This window comes from Pungitius pungitius, chromosome 11, assembly GCF_949316345.1.
Source record: "Pungitius pungitius chromosome 11, fPunPun2.1, whole genome shotgun sequence".
NCBI classification, from domain to species: domain Eukaryota; kingdom Metazoa; phylum Chordata; class Actinopteri; order Perciformes; family Gasterosteidae; genus Pungitius; species Pungitius pungitius.
Genome location: NC_084910.1, coordinates 15,977,960 through 15,996,711, shown reverse-complemented (window position 1 = coordinate 15,996,711; position 18,752 = coordinate 15,977,960). Strand labels below are relative to the sequence as shown.

Sequence of the window (18,752 nt, the reverse complement as noted above, 5' to 3'; positions counted from 1 at the left end):
TTGTCAGGCGGTTTCTCTTTAGGGTGAATGACCACTCCTGGATCTTGTTTTGCTCCAAACTCACAAAGGGTTGAAGCGCTATGCATGTATTTAGTTTGATAATAAGATGGCCCCTTGAATTTAAATGGCCCATTATCACTGCTTTTAATGAGCCGGGTCCTGAAATTGCTTTTTTTTTTTTTTTTTTTTTTAAAGACATCTACAGAGTATCCAATTTTTTTTCTATCTTGCTGGAGTTGAGCACTTGCAGCACAGATTGGAGTGGAGGTGAAGCCGCTCCTGCTTGATGTACTGACTAGAGGGTGTAATTATTTAGTGTGATATGCAGCTAAGGCTGGTATTGCAGGGGACTTGGAATTAGGTGTGTGTGGTCATCCTTGCCAAGCATTGCACCCTGCAGAAAGGAGTTGTTTGTCTGGCTGCAGTACAGTGTGAAAACTCTTGGTACAAAGCGGACGTTGTCTCTCTGCCACCGTGAGCCGGACCTTTTGTTTCCCTTCCAGCAGAATGCAGCCTAGTGTGTCCTGTGAGGCATTTTTCATCCTGTCGGTGACGTATTAATGAAATCCGAAACATGCATAAAAATGGACACGTCTGAGATCCATCCCCTGGAAGGTTTGCACCAACGCATCATGTCACTCGGAATCAGTCGGACTCTCACTCACTTAGTTGCTGACCTGATAACTGAGCCACAGTGGTGGTTCTGCACTGTCAGTTGTTAAATCAGGCAGTCGGAGAGTCCCCCCTCCCTCTCTCCTCTGTGTACCACATTTCCGCAACACACATCCACTTGATCTGCATAACTCAAACAACCTGGCCACAGGAAAATAACAAACGGCTTGGACTTCCCTGGACCTCCATAGTGAAACTAATCGGTCACCTGCGTTGGCTTGCTTTCCTCAAGGCCAAATAAGCTTCCACATAAAGCGAAAATACTAACCTTGTGTGCTTAAAAATCATAAGAAACATTTAAATCATAAATTTAACCGAAAGGAAGACTAAAACGTAAACCATAGAACTTCTTAATGACTGATTTCCCCTTTTCTCTGCATTAAGTCTGCAGGCTCTGATTGATCTTTTCCATGGAAACAGTTCACACTTTAAAGTCTCCTCTGGCAGGTTCCCGTTGGGCCGGGACTCGGCTGCTCACCTTGGACAATGAGGTAGACGTGGGCAATGCGGGGCTTGTTGTTGGCCTGGAAGCTGCAGGTGTAGGGTCCCTCGTCGGTTACTTGCACCTTCTCGATGTGGATGGAGAAGTCGCTGTTGTTGCTGTTTGCCAGCGTCACGCGCTTATCAAGAGACCACTTATCCGTCCCCGTGAACAGGATGTTGGAGCGGTTCAGCCAGGCCTTGTGGGTCACCTGCTCATCGATCCGACATCTGGGAGGACCGGAAAGGGAGAGACACAAGGAGGGTGTCCATCGTTACACACAGATCTACAAATGGGTGAGAAGTCAAAATAAAAGTGTTGCATACAGGTGATGGGCTTCAATGGACCGGGGAATACATCAGACTGCTCTCTGATACTCATGCAAAATCTCCCATAGGTATTCAAATACATGGAAACACAGAGACTGCAAAGGTCAAAGCACGTGATTCACTTCCTTTTCTATTATTCCAACCATTCAGGGTCCCTGCATGCAGGGCCTGAATTAAGCATCTCCAATTAATCATGTCTCTCCACTCACTCCATCTAATTTCTCCTATATTTGTCCCTTCATCATTAGGAGGTCAAGATGTTATAGACAAACCACTTTGGTAACATTGCACTAATGATTTCCCATCACTTACACAGGTTGAGAGAAATGGGTCAAAATCATAAATAATACGGCAGAGGTGAGTTAAAGGAAAATCCAAGAGGTTGTGAGCAAAGCGTCGCATGAGAAGTGGCCGCAAGTTAACATTCTCTTCGAAGCTCAGACGTGTGGAAAATAACTACGTTTACGATGTGATGCAAGGGCATTAAATCCCTGGCGTTGTCCTAAAGAGGAAGCGGCCCGTTCCACCATCTAAAGGTGTCCCCTAATTTCTTGGCTCGGCCACTAGATGTCCTTACCCAGCTTCGACCGAGCGCAGGCCTCGGCCCGTCCTCATGTTTAATTGATGTGACCTGGACAAATATCAAGGTTAAGGTGGGTCTTAGATCACCCGGCGAGCCGGTGCCTGTGACACCACGATGCATAAGAGCCCGGGAGCCTTCGAAGGCCAAACAGGGAGAAGAAAATACTTCACGTTGATTTAGACGAACAGACGTTAAAGTAAGGAATGCCACCACGAAAAGATTGTTATCTGTATACAAATTAATAATCTGTTTTTTTAGATGAATTGATGATGTTGCTGCAGGACTGTGAACCCAGAGGAAATAAGCACCATAAGAGCATCAAATGTGCGTTGTCTTAATGGGCCGCATCAACGGCAGCACGACAGCATCGTCTCAAGCGTAACGCGACTATTTGTGCCGTTTGGGCAAAAGGGATTGTACATGAAAATGGGTATTATTCAGGAAGCTGTTAAGTTCGGCTGTTTAACTAAACAGATTGTAAGACGAGCCTTCTCATCGCGAGGACGCTCGACTACGCCGTGAAATCCAACGTCCGGAATAATGCCTGGAGAGCAGCAGGTTCTGATTTTAAGCGACAGTTGGACGGAACCTGAGGGATCAGAGACCCAAGAGAACGCGTTCCTGGCATGCAGGATTAAATACAGGATTATTTGCTCGGACTTTGATCTAATCCTTTTTTTTTTTCTTGCGAGTCAGTCGATAATTCTTTCAGTATTCAAATAAAACGCGCGCTGAAGGAATTAAGTGTACACGTAAACCACATAAAGGAGTAATGGTACAGCTTTTGATTATAGACGAGGCTGGATCAAAGAACTGGAAGGGATTACCACCAGCTTACACAACTATTTTGAATCTGCTAATGCACAGCTTTCCAGATAACCAAAAGGAATAAATAGATCATTGAAAGCACATGTTTTCTGAATCCCAGGTGCTCTCAGTGGAGATCGTCTGTGGTTTGGTGTTTTTCTACCGTGTCAATAGAAGAGCCTCAAGCTACACGTTGACAGCGTTATGGATCGGCCTTCGCGGATGTTGACAAACATCGACAGACCTTTATAGAAATGTTTGACCTGAGTTCGAGGGCCCACTCTTCCCGCAAGACGGATTTCAAAGACGAATTTGTCCAGAGACCTGCAGGGGTGTCGGCTTAAATGTGATGAAAGTCATGTTGACTCGGATTTATTTATTTTTTCTGGCAAACATCCACAAGACCGGGTGAAAGGGGGAAGCAAATTGTCTATTTTTCTGCTTGTGACTTCTACTTTGTACTCCCTCACGGTCAGTCGGGTGCACACCGTCGCCCCAACGAGCTGGCCCCCGCCCGGTTATTGTTGCACCTAGCAAAGAGGTGATCGCTCACAGACGGGGTAACTCCGGCGACAGGTGACAAGTTATTAGCATTCTCATTAGCTGCGGGACAGACGGAGTTGAAAAATATGGCACAAATTCCGGGAGCCTAATTGAAGTTATGTGACAGAGAATTGGCAATTAAATTGGCACGACAGGTGGGTGGGGGGGAAACGCAAACATGATTTTCGTGCAATTAGGAGGTGCAGGTGTAGGTCCAGGAGTTACCTCAAAGTGACTCCATCGCCCTCCAACACCGTAATGTTGTCCGGGAGGTGTCCGAACTCTCCGCCGCCGCCGCCGCGCGCGCTGGGAGCTGCAAAGGAAAACAGAGAACCAATAAGCATCCAATCGTGGCACCAGACGGCGGCTTCCATCCGTCTGGGGTCAGCTGCCTTTGGAGCCCGGCCCCAATCCGGTCGGGCCCGGTATCCTGAAGGGAAAGTAATGTATACACTAAACAAAAGAGTCACAGCGTCTGCACTGACCCCCCCCCCCCCCCTCCGTACTTGAATAGTGATTTGGTTTTTACCCAGCATTCAGGTGGGATGCGCACTCGTTGAACAGCGCTGATAATGAGCCAAGGGAAGAGGATCACGAGGAGCCGCCGGAGCGTGAAATGAAGGGACAGCAACAGTAACAGAAGGGATGCTCATCCTGCCTACCAATTCACACACACACACACACACACACACACACACACACACACACACACACACACACACACACACACACACACACTCCTCGAGAACAGAGGCACAAGCTTCCAAACGCACACACACACACACACACACTTGGTGCCATTAGTTGAAGAGGAGATTCAAACCTGGCATCTGTGAGATGTGTTCCTAGGTGGGTCACTTTGAAGAAGTTTTCAAGTTATTTTTTGCTGCAAACAAAGATAACCAAAGACCTTTTTATACGCTGGGGGGGGGCGACTGGTGAGACGCTTGGCTCTGCCCGTCCCGACTCCAGAAACCTCAGCTTGTGTCTCCGACCGCCTCCTTCTCCCTGCGCCTGCAGAATGACCTCAATATCTCCAGCAGGCCTTTGCCGTGTTCTCGCCTAGAGGTTTAATAAATGGTGACTTTATGAAATAAAGCCAGTGCACTGAACCGCTTAGAAGCACCTCGAGGTTTGTCGAATAACCGCACGAGGACATGTTAAGCATGCCGATGAGGAAATGCAACCCGAGACCAGGGCAATGCAGCACTACGAGAAGGACGCGGGCTTTGGATTAAAGGAGGAGGCCTTTGTGGAAATCATGGATTGATTACAAAGAATAATTACAGAGGCTTTCGGAATTACGATGCACTTCGTGCGTTCCTAATCAAAAGGTTTTTAGACTTCACAGCCGAAAGTCCAGAGAACTGCCAACTCCCCGAAATAATAATGAATCATCCTTTCAAATAAAGACTACTCATGCATGAGTGTGTGTGTGTGTGTATGTGGAGGTTGCCATATCCGCGTGGATGTTTCATGTTTAGTCCCTTATTTATGTTTGTGTGTGTGTGTGCGCGGTGTTGCTCAGCACTTACAGTAGCTGTCTGCTGCTGTTCATTTCTGTGAATGTGTGCGTTTTGTTTGCTGCCATGCCGCAGGAGAACAAGAAAGGAGGACAAACTAACGACGCCTCAAAAGAAAAGTGTCCCTGAAAATCTCCCGCTAAAAGCTGTAATCGCATTAATGGGTGCTGCTGCTGCTGCTGCTATCTAGGCCGGCCAAGGATGACAGAACTGGCCTCATCCCTCTCTCTCTCTCTCTCTCTCTCTCTCTCTCTCTCTGTAAAAACCTTGAGGGAGGGGCATAGCACCATTGTGCCCAATGTTGAACAACTTTCACCAGCTTTTGTTCATCTGTGGCTTTTATCCCAGAGTAATGTTGCATCGCTGTGCTAATGCTGGCTGTCTTAGACTCACTGTCCTCGGCTCAAGAGCTCAGCTGTTCCCTTTCAAGTGCTCTGTACTCTACATACCAGACTTTATTTAGGTCAATTAAATTCAGTTGCAGGGCCCTGGGGCTTGGAGACGGATGTGACACGCTGTCACGAATGCAGACACACGAGTAGTGAAAAAGGCTTTCACTCTCTCTCTCTCTCTCTCTCTCTCTCTCTCTCTCTCTCTCTCTCTCTCTCTCTCTCTCTCTCTCTCTCTCTCTCTCCATCACATAATGTAACCGATGGGACTCAGGCGCGACGCACACATTGTGATTGAATGAATGCTGGATGCACGCGCCGAACAACAGCGGCGAAGGTCACAAACCAGCGGGGAGCAATTCCCATTTCCCTACTCAAATCCCATTTTCGCGGCTCGATTGTCACCTCGCGTTCTAAGAGGCGCGTCACCCCGCCTCCACTTCCACACGCCGCGCGGCACCGCAACTGGGCCCACGCAGTCGGTCGATATTTCCCCTCACGAATCGCAGACCTGTTAACTTGCGCGCGCGCTCGCATTGACGCGCACTCATTGACGCGACGCGGCGAGTCGAGACAACCATCTGAGCAAAGACCCGGGAGACACGTATACGCAGATACACAAGTACCCAGCATTCACTCTTCCTGGGACCTTTCGTGACCCCCCGCGCTCATTGCGAATGCTCGGCGTGCAGTGAAGGCTTTGTCCTCGGCGCGGGCGAAGAAAAGCTCTCATGGATACCAACGGCTTCCAGTATATCGAAGCAATAATCATGAGCAGGATCTGTGTTTTTTCGAGAGATGGACTCAGACAAAAGCCTGCATTCACCCTCCTGTTTTTATAAGATATTTCAACATTTGCCTGACAACTAAAGTGGCTTGTTCTCGCCACTAAAGAAAGTCTAAAGCGGACCTCGATGACGCCAGAAAAATGTGGGCTGGCTCTCAGCTGGCTGCAGAATTACTCCGGTTGATGACTATAACAACAATTGTGAAAAGATGCACATATATGGGAACAGAAGAATCCCCATATGGTAGTTTATGATTGCTTTGGCTCCACTTCAAATCAAAGAGACTCGCTCATTATATGTAAGTGCAATATAATGAATCAAGTGTTTATCAGTTTAAAATACACTAAAAAGCAGCAGCACTGCCAGACTGTACTCGCAGACGATAAAGTACGTTTTCTACTATTTTGACGAAGATTTCTTTGACAGCCTCATTTTCTTTTGGGTAAAATGAAATTAGGAACACCATGAATTTCTAAATCCAATGCACCTGTTTTCAGCCCCCGTGTTTGCAGCACAGAATTTAGGAGTGAAGGGTTTTGCACATTGGATATTCTGTTGTTCGAAATTGGCCACAGCAGTCAAATCAAATACTATAATGGTTATTGCTTCTACAGATGGATGAGTACAAATTGTGCACCATTAACCGGACAGTGGGAGTGTTCTGGGTGAGATGAGTGTCATCTGGCTGAATGACGGCATGTCGCGAACCCTTTGATGTAATCCACATGATTCATCCCTATTCTAGAAATTATTTCAAACGCTGCCGTCTGAAAAACAGCGGAGGCGATCAAACGGAGCAATAATGAGTCGGCACTGCATCCAGAATCCTCAGACATCACAACCAAGTCCTCGGCTACTTTTGGCTTTATTGATCGCTATCTCCAATTTTTTTTTTGTCTCTGCTCCCTCCCTCCCCGCGGCTCACCGGGGGGGCTGCGTAAGCCTCGCCCCGTTGACACTAGAGAAACGACAGTTTGCCTGCCAACAAGCTTAAACCAGCGACTACCCCGCCGACTCTAAATGTGGAAACACAATGTGAATTCCAAATGGGAGCTTTTCATCTTCAATGCTTCAGTAGCCTACTTCACGAAAAGCCAAAAAAATGCATGTTGAGGAGAGACACATGAATCCCGAGCCTTTTATAAGACCACGAGTGAGTAGAGTGGGAATGGAGTGGGAATGATGAATAACCATGTATGAGAAGTGTACTGGTGGTGAATCCTGCAGTGCCATAACCCCCCCCCCCCCCCCCCCGGCGTATTATCTGTCCTGCTCACACTTGTCTACAGTTGATACAGACCGCCATGGCTACCCGTGTCTCTTGTCCTTGCTGCGACCTGCTGTTTTGGCACATGAAAGGACGCCCCGTCCCCCAAACCAAACGCGCACACACACACACACACGCCTGTATTCCGTCCAAATGACCCCCCTGCAGCCTTTGTCTGCACACACACAGCGATGGGCCTCCGGGCTAGATTTATCCGGCGTTTTTAAGAGAATGAAATTTGATGGCCGTGCCTGAGGGAGCACGCAGAGGAACAGAGTGCGCTTGCAGACCACGACTTCACAGGTACTGCAACTGTTCCGTCGGTCGGTTTAGCCATTTTACTGCAGAAGCAGCAATCCGAAGGATAAGCCTTCGTCCAGTGGCGGACCTGAGGTAGACGCTCCTTCTGACCCTCTACAACTGCGCTTCATTGTTTGCGCTCTCCTGCATTGTGTGTCTTTGCAGCCTCGCAAGGCAGTCTACTCTGCACCCGCGAGACATCTGTTATGTGATGTGCAGCTCTTGACTTTGCTTGTTTGTAATTGCACTTGCCGCCGGCAGATGCTCATGGGCAGAGCTCCGAGCGGTACAACTTTGGCCTGCGTCGTCCTCGTTTTTTGTCCTGTTCATCTATTCTGCATTGCCCTTGACGATCAAACACACAGAGAGGAGGCAAAGCTACTTCAGAGAGCATGAATGGCGTCAAGACGGATAACGGCGGAAGGCCGTAATGACACCCGTAACAATAATCCGTTTTTTGGAATTGAAAGGAAAAGGAGAGAGGCACAGCACAAGGTTGGAAGGTGGAGGTATGAAAAAAAAGGGATAGACGGGGGTGAGGTGAGGTCCTGAAAGGAAAGGGATGTTGGGACCTGGTAGCTGAATATGAAGCTATAAATGATGCTGCAGTTAGAGGTAGCTAGTAGCAGCAGCAGTGTGAGGTGAAAATGACGGTATTGGCGTTAATAGTAGGAGGAAGTGGCTTGAAAATGTAAGCGGGGGGGGGGGGGGGGCAAGGACACAGTCAGTAACGCTGGGGCATAGAGCAGAGCAAAAGGAAAGACACACCCGCATAATTAACACCGGCATGCTGCAACCAATTAAATATTTACACGGGCACTTTCCTCCCAACACCTTGATGGCGAACAGAGGCAGCCCAAGGATTATCAGACGCGGGGAGCCTAAGGCAGGAGACAGGGGGTTGGGGGTGTGGGATTAAACATTAACCGGCCCAGATATCCCTTTTCTCTTCCTCGTTTGATCCCATTAACTCTGCCTTGCCCAAATCCAACCTCGTGTCCACCTCTCCGGAGCCTCATCTTCCTTCCCAATCCTCTCCACTACTCATTGAGCTCCCCCTACACTGTGTTGATGAAAATCCCCACCCCCCGACTCCCCACCCTCCTGGCTCCTTCCACTCCTCGGCACCACCTGTCAGGGACGGAGCGACGGGGGGGCGAGGAGCGAGGAAGCATCCGGGCGCCTCGCTCTCCAAAAGCAGCAGGGCGAGATGGATCTGTGGGTCACCCGCTTTCCAACCACTGCTGCTGCAGCCAAATGGATGTCAGCGGGATCCCTGTCGACAGAAAATCTAAGAAATGTCAGAGGAGTCACGGTGAAGGAATTGTTTTGAATCTGGTCGGTGGGGTCATTTTTTTCCCCCTTTTTTCCCGGGCCTCTCGGAGACGACGACGCGGCGGAACGAGTCGAGGATCGATTGCACATTTTCGCCGCTCGTCACTCGAGGTCATGAATAAATCCAGCTCGTATTCTTGGCACTCGCTTACCGACCACTCTGACACAAGTGCAATCGCGGCTTTGATCTGAGAAGCATGTCAAAACCATCAGCGTTTACAGAAAAGCATCGCCCTCGGGTGTCTGACTTGGCCCGTGCCAGCGATGTGACATCTGCCCCCTCTTTTTTTTTGTTGTTGCTGCAGACATGCTGAATCCACAATTCTGCCTCTGGTCGCTGTGCCCGTGGCTCGCTCTCTCTCTCTCTCTCTGTCCCTCCCTCGCTCCCTCCCTCCCACTCACTAATCCCTCTTCACACATCAATCAATAGAGCACTGCAGAGTGCACGCAGCCATACAGTACTCAATGCAGCGGTTGTACAACTTCAATGGGCGGCCACGGATCTTTACCGTTGAATCGAGTGTGGCTTGGGAGAAAAACCAGTGGCGAGCCCCGGTCCGCTTTCTTTTACCCCCTCCCCCCCACTTTCCTTTGGACTAACGCCTAAACCCCTTAGCACTCTTGAAATCAATAAAGTAGTTAAACTGTTAGTTCCTTTCCCAGTGAGTGTATCCACGCGCCGGCCTTACACGAGGCCCTGCAGACATCCCTAAATACACCCCGCGCACGGGTAATTTGACAGATTTGCGAGCGAGTGCCGTCACTGTTTTGAAAGTGGAGCTTTAAACATCAGAGCTTATGGAATCCAACGTCCCTGGACAATGAAACACATTTGGAGCATCGGGAACGAAGGGGAAGTGATTTAACAACAGCAGCGGCGGGTCTTTGCTTCAATGATGAAGGTAACTCTTGAGTTCACATATTAATGTTGTGTCATAGTAAAAGCAGTGGGTGAAATATGGGGGCTGGTCCTCGAATGGCGCTCCCTCTAAAACCTCAACGACTGAATGTCAGGGGTTCTCGGTGCTGACAAATGTTAAAAAGATGATTTGTCACTTGCCATTTCCTCTGAAGTCTTTAAAACATTTCTGTGTCCAATGTGAATGCGGACAAATGAAGCTAAGGCGGAAATTCAGTCCAGAAGACAGGACAGGCTGTGGGTGCACGGAGAGCTGAGGAGGGGCGGGGTCGGGTAGCACCAGCCAACCAGACGCGTTAAGAACTGTCCTCCTCTGCGTTGCCGTCAGCTGTCATTTAAACGCGCACCAAAGGCGAGCCGACACCAACCCCAACACCTCCAATCTACATCCTCCCCTTGCATTGATGTTTTTAAGATGGCCTAGTTTACATACGTGTCTGAATGCCGTCAATTCTTCTCCCCTCCTGCAGTTTCTGGTGCAATCAAACACTCCTGGTTGCCAAACTGCAGCACACCGCGCAACAGCTAAATAACAGTGAAATATTGGGCAGGAGCGTGCTTTGGAAGCCTGTGCGGCTCTTAGAAAAACAACAAGATAAAAACACAGCTGGGCCCGGCTCTTTCTAATGTTTGCTCCATATTGCCACGTCCAATTAGACGTCCCTGTTTTGGTTCAAATATAGAGCCAATAACACAGTTGTCAACATTCTGGCAAAAGGCCCTCAACCTAATTTCTCCCATGTCAAAGAGAAGGCAAATCATTTACCCATAAATAACAAGGTATTTTAAAAAGTGGTTGGAGGAGACGTCGCAGGCTGATGTGAACCACCAGATGAAGTGCAGTGGACACATTGCCTTTTATTGATGTTTTGTGGTTAACTGGCCCCGCTTCCGCGGAAACGTCGACCATATGGCCGTCCGTCTCATAGCCACGTTGCGGATATTTGGCGTCCGAGCGAGACCGCTTTTTTGGCCGAGGACCTGATAAGTAGGACATATGGCAGAATGAAAAAAAAATAACAAATTGTCGAAACTCTGAACGAAAAGAAAGTGTTTGATCAGACATGCGAGGCCACGTAATGCATCAGTGTCTTTATATACGATTACACCGCGCTCTGGCTCAAATGAAACAGTTTGCTGGCACTGGCGAAAACAACTGATTGTGTCATTTTTCAAAATAAATAAATTAAACTGTAATTTAAAGTGTTTATAAGAGCTCCGTCAGATGCTGTGAGACTGAACAAGCGTTTGCAGCCGTGCGCTTAAGCTTCCAGCACAGTCTTACCCTATAGTTTACACTCGAGCCTCTAAGAGGCTGCTATAAAAACAGCAATTACTGGACAATAGTGACAGGAGACAAAGGAGTGTAATAGCACAGGAGCAGTGATTTCGATAGGACCATTGGCTCTAAAGTGGGGTCGAAAAGAATGAGGCATCAAAAAGTCCGTTGAGTGTTGGGCAGCATGTGTGTGAAACCGATGAGCCGGCCATGGACGTTTATGACGCACTTGGAAAGTGGAACTAATGGGAAAAATAAAATAAAAAAAACGAGCTTGAGAATTAGTTGTTAATCTGGACATTCATTCACCACAAAGAAAAGCCAAAACAACATGTGCCCAAAATGAGTCAGTGCATTCAGAGAATCTGGAATAAAATGTTCACTCAATGTGCCACTGAACAAAATATCTAATTTAGCTGTTTTGGTGTTTTTTTTGTGTATAGATAAGCCTTTACGGCTCCAAAACGCTGACTGCCTATTAACCCCCCAACAATTTGTTCATATTCATACTGATAATGACATATTTCTCTGGAAATATGCAAAATATATAATATACTCAAACAGAGTAATAAGAGCAGATAATTGTGATGACAGAATGAGGGGCAATTTGCTGCTGTCTGAAGCCGCCGTGGTAATGAGCAATCTAAAATAAGTCCTCCTTTGTCTGTGCATTTTGCAAACAGCACAACAAAAAGGGAGCAACATTGTGGCTTCAGGGGGAGCTGGAACATTTTCATATCAACACTCTGCATCTCAATGAAAGCAGGCGGCGTACTGCTGGAACGGGGCGGATTCAACTGCACCTGGGTTACATCTCCGCATGTGGGCATCCAGCGTGTGTGTGTTTGTGTGGGAGGCAGGCGGGGAGGGGGGGGCGTTTTTGTGTGTGTGTGTGTGTGTGTGTGTGTAGGACCATCTCAGCATGCTTAAGCGTTGTGTTGTTCAGCACCACTGGGCAGCTCCTCCAGGGGTCTCGCTACCTGCACCACAAGTATGTGTGTGTGTGTGTGTGTGTGTGTTGAGGGGGTGAAAGGAGGAGATGGAGACATGAAGGAAGGGAGCAGGGTGCAGGTAAAGATAGGGAACAAAAGTTGGAGGCAGAAGAGTGGAGGGTGAGGGCCAAAGCCCAGGGGTGAGGTGCTGTCAGGATAATTCACAGCAGCAGTACTCGCTGAGAAGAACAAAACAGAGCTACCTGAGGGAACAGAAATCCACTAACACCTGCTTAGGAGGAAGCTCCAGAGGGACCGAATGGGCGGAGGGGGAAGGGGAAGGGGGGAGGGATAAAGCAGAGAGGCATGGCGCCGTGCACTGAGATGCTGGCAAAGAGAGATGAAGGCAAGCATCAGTGTGTGTGACTGTGTGTGTGGAAAGGTTGGGTGAATGTGCGTTTGCAAGCTTGTGTGAATCCATTTCCTGTGTTTGTGTGTGTGTGTGTGTATGTGTGTGTGTGTTTCACAGTGGTTTTGTGTTTGCATACCTCGCAGAGTCGCCGTGCCAGTTGTGTTTGGCCACAGCCGGCGCTGGAGAGCTAGTGGCAGGCATTCAAGCCGCCAGCACAACCTCCCCGCCGCGTTTCGGGGCCTCTGACTGGAAGTCGGAGGGAGTTTGGAGACAGACCGAGAGAGGGGGGAGGTGGGGGGGGGGGTCCGTTCTTTGTGGGCTGTAGCTGGTTGGCCAGGAGGGCCCTCTTCTCCAACATGCAATCCCTGTCTCTGTGTCCCTGTCGCTTCCTCGCCCCCAAATGGACGGCAGATGACACCCCGGCTGTCGGAGCCACCGGCGTGCTGCGGCCCCTCGATTGGAGGTAAGCCGCGGCCCCCGTCGGATGCTCTCCCTGGTTGCTCCTTTTTTCATCTTGTTGGGTAAAACGTATTCCTCAACTTCACCCTCCAACCCCTCCTTTCCGCCTGGGATGATGACATGCTTTTGCTTTTTTTGTGTGTGTGTGTGTGTGTGCAGAGAGGCCGGTGTATTAAAAAGCAATCGATGGAAAGCCCATTTAATCTTTGCAGCTGAGCAGAACGGAGAAGGGTCTCTTGTATGACATGCACAAGAAAAATACAGAGAGGCAAGAAAACATGAGATGAGAAGAAAGTTAAAAGGTGAAATTAAAGCGTCTCAGTCTGAGGAGGAAACACACGCACGCTGCCAGGTACTCGGGGCGAAGCTAAGCCGTGTGTTCATGTCACTCCTGGTGGACCGAGCCGCTGATGAATCTGCTGGCTCATCTTACTGATAAAGCTGTTGCACCAAAGCCCGAGGCCATTGAGGAAATTAGGGGCATAACTACATCTGCGATAGGAGTAATGTGTAATTAAATACAACGCCACTAGCTCATTTGCTTTTCATTTATCGCTGCACATCAGTTTCTCTGCTGTTCATCTTCTATGTTTTCTGGTGGAAAGGGCCGTATGACTCATATTGTGTAGGGTTATTAATCTTTCAGTGCTCTGAAACAAACATAAACAAGTTTCCAAGTCAACGTAAGTTATTAGGGGTCCCTCTCCTCGGAGCTGTTTGAGTGGGATTAATGCGCCTTCATGCGGAGCCACGAAAACGATCCCTGGCTCCCTTATACAAACCTGTGAGAAGGGGCTGCGGAAATGTAACAGAGCATTTCATACAGAAAAAATATCTTTCTGTTGCCCCATGTTTACTAAATCCAATGATGAAAACATGTTTTCCTTTTCCACTATTAGACAATTCACATCAGGTAGTTTGACCTTAATTGCAGCATTGACATTAAGTGTTCAAGCCAAGAAGTGCGGTGAAGATGCAGAGACAGAATATTACAGATATGACTTTATTCCTAAAACCTAACCGCAGGCCATTTTGAAACTGAGAGGTAGCCAGAGGGGTTTCTTCACCCTTTTACAACACACTACGACGCAAACGTCTTCCAGAGACATGCATTGAAATATGAATATTATATGATAATAATAATAATAATAATAATATAACAACAAGCACAGCCAACAGGATGTATTGCAAATGGAAATGTGTCTATATAAAAAAAAAATCTTGCTCCAGGGAAAGTTTTTTTCTGTGTACAAAATAAGCATAAATGGTTGTTGTAAACAGCTGGATGCCGACGTTCATTTTACTGTAGTCAGTCAGCCTTCTCACTTCAGACTAGTGAGAAAGCGCTCTACAGTGTTGTAACGAGTTGCTTTTTAGCACATCGTTTTTAACCTTTTTACGAGCTGTCTAATTATCTTTACTCACACTTTACTGCATCTGCACCGACTTCGTCTGCCAATGACCCGGCAAAACATGAGCCAGATGTTTGTTCTGGGTAAAAAGGTTGCAATCAACCCCCCAAAAGACATCAGTTAACCTCTGACAGGACGTCGCTGTGCCCGACTCAGTACGTAGTAGATGATGGCTAGATGATGGAGAAGATTGGGTGTATATTTTCCTCTTGTTGGGTAACTTATCATCGACCTCTGACGTCCAAACGTATTCAGAGTTATTCTGTTGTAATGGAATTTACTTCTTATTTTTCTCTACCACAATATGCCTCATCCACTTTTATTAAAGCCAGAGATTTAATGTGGTTCCTGGAATTGTTCTGTCAGAGCAAGAGCGTGAGATGTCAGACTGAGAAAGTATTACTCAAAATACAATATGTCCTTGAATCTTAACATTCTTTTAAACTGATTTTGTTTTTGTCCTATGTACGCTACTGTGAGTAGAGAAATTGGTGTCTTAGTCCAGGCCGTGCAGCATTTCTTGCTTTAAATGTGGTTGGCCTTGGCGGCAATTTGAGGATCTGATGAAGTAAAAATCTAAACTGCAATAGTCCACGCGATAACACGGCTGCTTAATACTATTCCACCGATATACTACAAATATACCTTCAAGTATATTCACAAAGTGCTGCAACACTGCAATAACTCCCTGCTGTACCGTTTTGTAGAGCACATTTTATGTCACTATAAATGATAAAAAAAATGCATTGACCCTTGATTACGGCATCTCCATTACATTTATTGAGTGCTGTTGCTGTTTCCATCAATCTTACGGGAAGGAGAATTGAAAATGTAATGTTTAACTTTAATGTCAAAATAGTTTAATTTAGTTTTTCTGATCACATATTGCATTTGTGTTATTGTTATTGTTGATGCATTTCGTCGTCAAAGGTCAAAGGTCTTCAAATGTCCATCAGCTTCATCCACTCATGATTCTGTCGGGGGGGGGGGGGCAGATTGCCCATCAAAAATCTCATGAACGTATATAATGGTGCATCATCTGTCAACAATTGTCTTTTCTTCATCTGACTTCATTCCTCCTGATTGAACCGTATCGCTCCACACTGATGCAGAGTAGTCAAGGGGGATGTAGAAGAGGTTTTTCCAGAATGCGTTACAGAGAATTGGCTTTTATTTGAATGAATGAAAACGTCTAAGCGCTCATCGTAGAGTTTGACATAGCGTAGCGGCCGCATCTTCCGTCCAAAAACTTCACTGACCCCACCGCTTCTCCCCTTCCTTCTGCTGCACACTTATCGGGCCGCGCAAGTTCCACCGAGCTCCGTGATCCCCGGCGCCGTGAGTCAGTGCTGCGGGCAGACGGCGGCGTGAGAGGCGGTTGGAGAGGGTAAGTTTGAGTGCAGTACGGAGGGGTAAAGGTGATACAAATGGGAGGAGTATGAAATGGAAATGGGGGGGGGGGAGAAATTGCTTCCTCTTGAATGGGCAGCGCAACATCGACTACAGCAGATGTAAATCCAGACAGAAACACATGTGGATAATGGTTCATTTAAATTAAAAAGAAAAACAATGGAGAGAGAGATGTGTCTCACAAATTCTGATCTTCAGTCTGACGGGCACAGAGAACATTTCAGTGCCACGTAGTGCCCCCCCCCCCCCTACACACGCTTCTTGCCGTTGTCACTTCCTCTCATTTCCCGCCTCATTTCTCCGTTTGCTTCACTCCGTTCATTTCTGTTTCTCTTTTTTTCCTCCCCTCCTCTCAGTTCACCTCAACCTTCCCTCGACTCACTGTCCATCCATCGCTTTCCTTCCCCTTTCTGCTCTGCGTTCCTTTTGTCTCATCAGAGAGCTTCAAGAGTCTGATTCCGCTGTTGTCCTCTCCATCCTCCCTGTCTCCCGCCTGCTGGAGTCTCCCTTGTCTCCCGATCCACTAATGAATTTTGGGCTCTTTGCTGCCACAGATGGTGCAGCAGGCGGCCGCTGGCGGCGGGGACCCGGCCTCAACAAAGACGGGAGAGGGAGAGAGAGTTGGAGAAGGAGAGCGATGGACCTTCTGCTGTTACATCTTTTTTTTTTTTTTAAATGGATGGTAGAAACCAAAACATCGCTGTTCATACGAAGGAACACAGGCTTCAGCCAGATCGCCCACGAGAGCACACAGACCTTCTTTTAATGTACTTTCTCTTTTTGCTCTTTTCACCCTCTGCCTGTCTTTCCGATTAATTGTAAAATCTTGTATCTTTCTGGCAAGCTTGTAACCTCTTTCAGTCTAAGCGAGCTTTCGGGGGGGGGGGGGGGGGGGGGGCAAAAAAAACAACTCTGAAGTCCTGCCTCTTTCCACAGCAGCAGCTTCCAGATCCTGTTTATCCCACTCACACAACTTGCTGGATTCCAAGCTTATTTGATCCTGCTCGTGGTCTTTGAGAGTCTAAAAAAACAGTCATGGCGGGCGAGGGCAGCGGAAATTTAAGATGACGGCGGCGGCAGGTTTGGAACAACCCCGTTACCCCGGCGATATGGAAACATCAAAAGGTCTCCTTGGCATTATTCCTGTCTGTTGTAGCTTGAATCTCATTTTCTTTGTATGATCATGTCTTTCAATACGATAATATTTCTCTCACCGAGGTTATTGGGACGAATGCAAACGTGTCCATAAGTGACGTGAATGTGTGTGTGTATGTGTGCAGATGGTGGCGCATGGAGCAGCGTGGCGCACCGGGGGGGAACGCAAGGTTGGCAGTTCTAATCCCGGCTTCTCCATGTCCAAGTGTCCCTGAGCAAGACACCTGACCCCCTAATTGCTCCCCTGGTTGAAATGCAATGTAGGTCGCTTTTGGGTAAAAGCGTGTAATGTAACGTTGTGTCCAAATGGCCTCTAGGAACTGAAGCGGCCCGTCATTAAGAAGCGCCCCCTGCGGCCCGACCCTCATACTCAGAGTCCTGTATACAAGCGCAGCGGAGGGAAGGCCTGCGTGGGCGTCCATATATGGTCGGCACATATCCTGTGGTTACACTGAATGATTTATGAACGCTGGAAGATCTAACAAGCAGGAGCCGTACCCCTCTACACTGTGGTGACCTCTATGGGGAGCTATGTATAGCACCAACGGGGGGCATAGGTTAATTGTTCCCTGCACTACGGAGTACTGCCACGGTACATTTTGAAAAAGCCAAGCAGTACTCCACCCCCCCCCCCACCCCTCCCCCCCCAACGCCCCCAAAGCTCCTCTCCTGTCAGCAAACAAACCGCCCCGTCATCACCATCATTTCCCACCAATAAGACGGTTGCGTTGCTCCAGGTGGAAGCTTTTTTTCTCCCATGCAAAGGTCAGGAGTTCCTCGCCTACTGAAAGTTTTCGGGGAAGCTTTTGAATCTTTCTGCATTTCAGACGGAGCAGGTGTGATTAGAAGAAGAGGGCAGGGAAGCTGTTCGGGGGGGGGGAGGTGTTACATGCTGAAACAAAGGCGAACATGTTGTACAAACAAATATTTATTTCATTATTTCACATTTGTCTCACGCGTTTTTGCAGCTCTTGAGCTCCTTGGTTTTAATCAGAACATCTTTTTGTAATCTGACATTATGCTAGAGATATATTATGTGATGAGGTGAATGAACTGTTTCTATTTACTTTGCCCATTTCGAAACATAAGTCACAAGAGACAGAAGGGGAGGTTAAAAAAATCTATACAGACTTCAAGATGTTTTTTTAAATGACATCCATCGCTTTGAGCTAACCTTTAACTGTTCAAATGTTGCCGGTCCATCAATAAATACATAATTTGGTCTACAAAATGTGAGAAGGACAATCGTCAGAACTCCCCAAACCCCGACAACATCCCGTTTGCAGCGACGGGAAGCGATGAAAAGCAACACAACTATAATACGTCGTGACACGTGTCGCCATGTGTGAATCGCCGCTGCATCCTGAGAGAAGACGCTCCTTCCTCAGAACTAGTTCTACTCCGACACCCCCCCCCCCCCCCCTCTGCTTCTCCCTCTGTCGTTTCCTCCCTCTCCATCATCCCCTGAGGTGGGCGGCGGTGTGGGGGGAGGAGGGGGGGGGGGGGGGGGGGGGACACTGACAGCCGTCGCCGCATCGCTCGTCGTCTCGGCTGCTAATCTGCATGGCGTTAATAATTGATTGAAGCCGGCAGCATCCACAGATCTGCGATGGACTCTCTCCCCTCCCGTCCCTCCTTCCCTTCCTCCCTCTCATTCGTTCCATCTTTTCTCACCCGCCTCTCTCTAGTCCCACTTCACTTCACCCCCCCCCTCCTCCCCCCCGTGCTCTGCAAAGGCGTTTTTCTTGCATTCTCTC

The 18,752-nt window shown here is 48.0% G+C and overlaps 1 protein-coding gene across 2 annotated transcripts in view; it reads right to left on the bottom strand.

Annotated features, from left to right (window-relative positions):
* The window catches only part of iglon5 (IgLON family member 5), a 77,585-nt gene that overhangs the window by 9,664 nt on the left and 49,169 nt on the right, over positions 1–18,752 (bottom strand). For both annotated transcript variants that reach the window (XM_037452790.2, XM_037452791.2), the window contains exons 2-3: positions 3,641–3,728; positions 1,151–1,383 (exon numbers count right to left, since the gene is read on the bottom strand). In XM_037452790.2, coding sequence (XP_037308687.2) covers positions 1,151–1,383; positions 3,641–3,728 — 321 coding nt within the window. The remainder of the gene's footprint in view (positions 1–1,150; positions 1,384–3,640; positions 3,729–18,752) is intronic.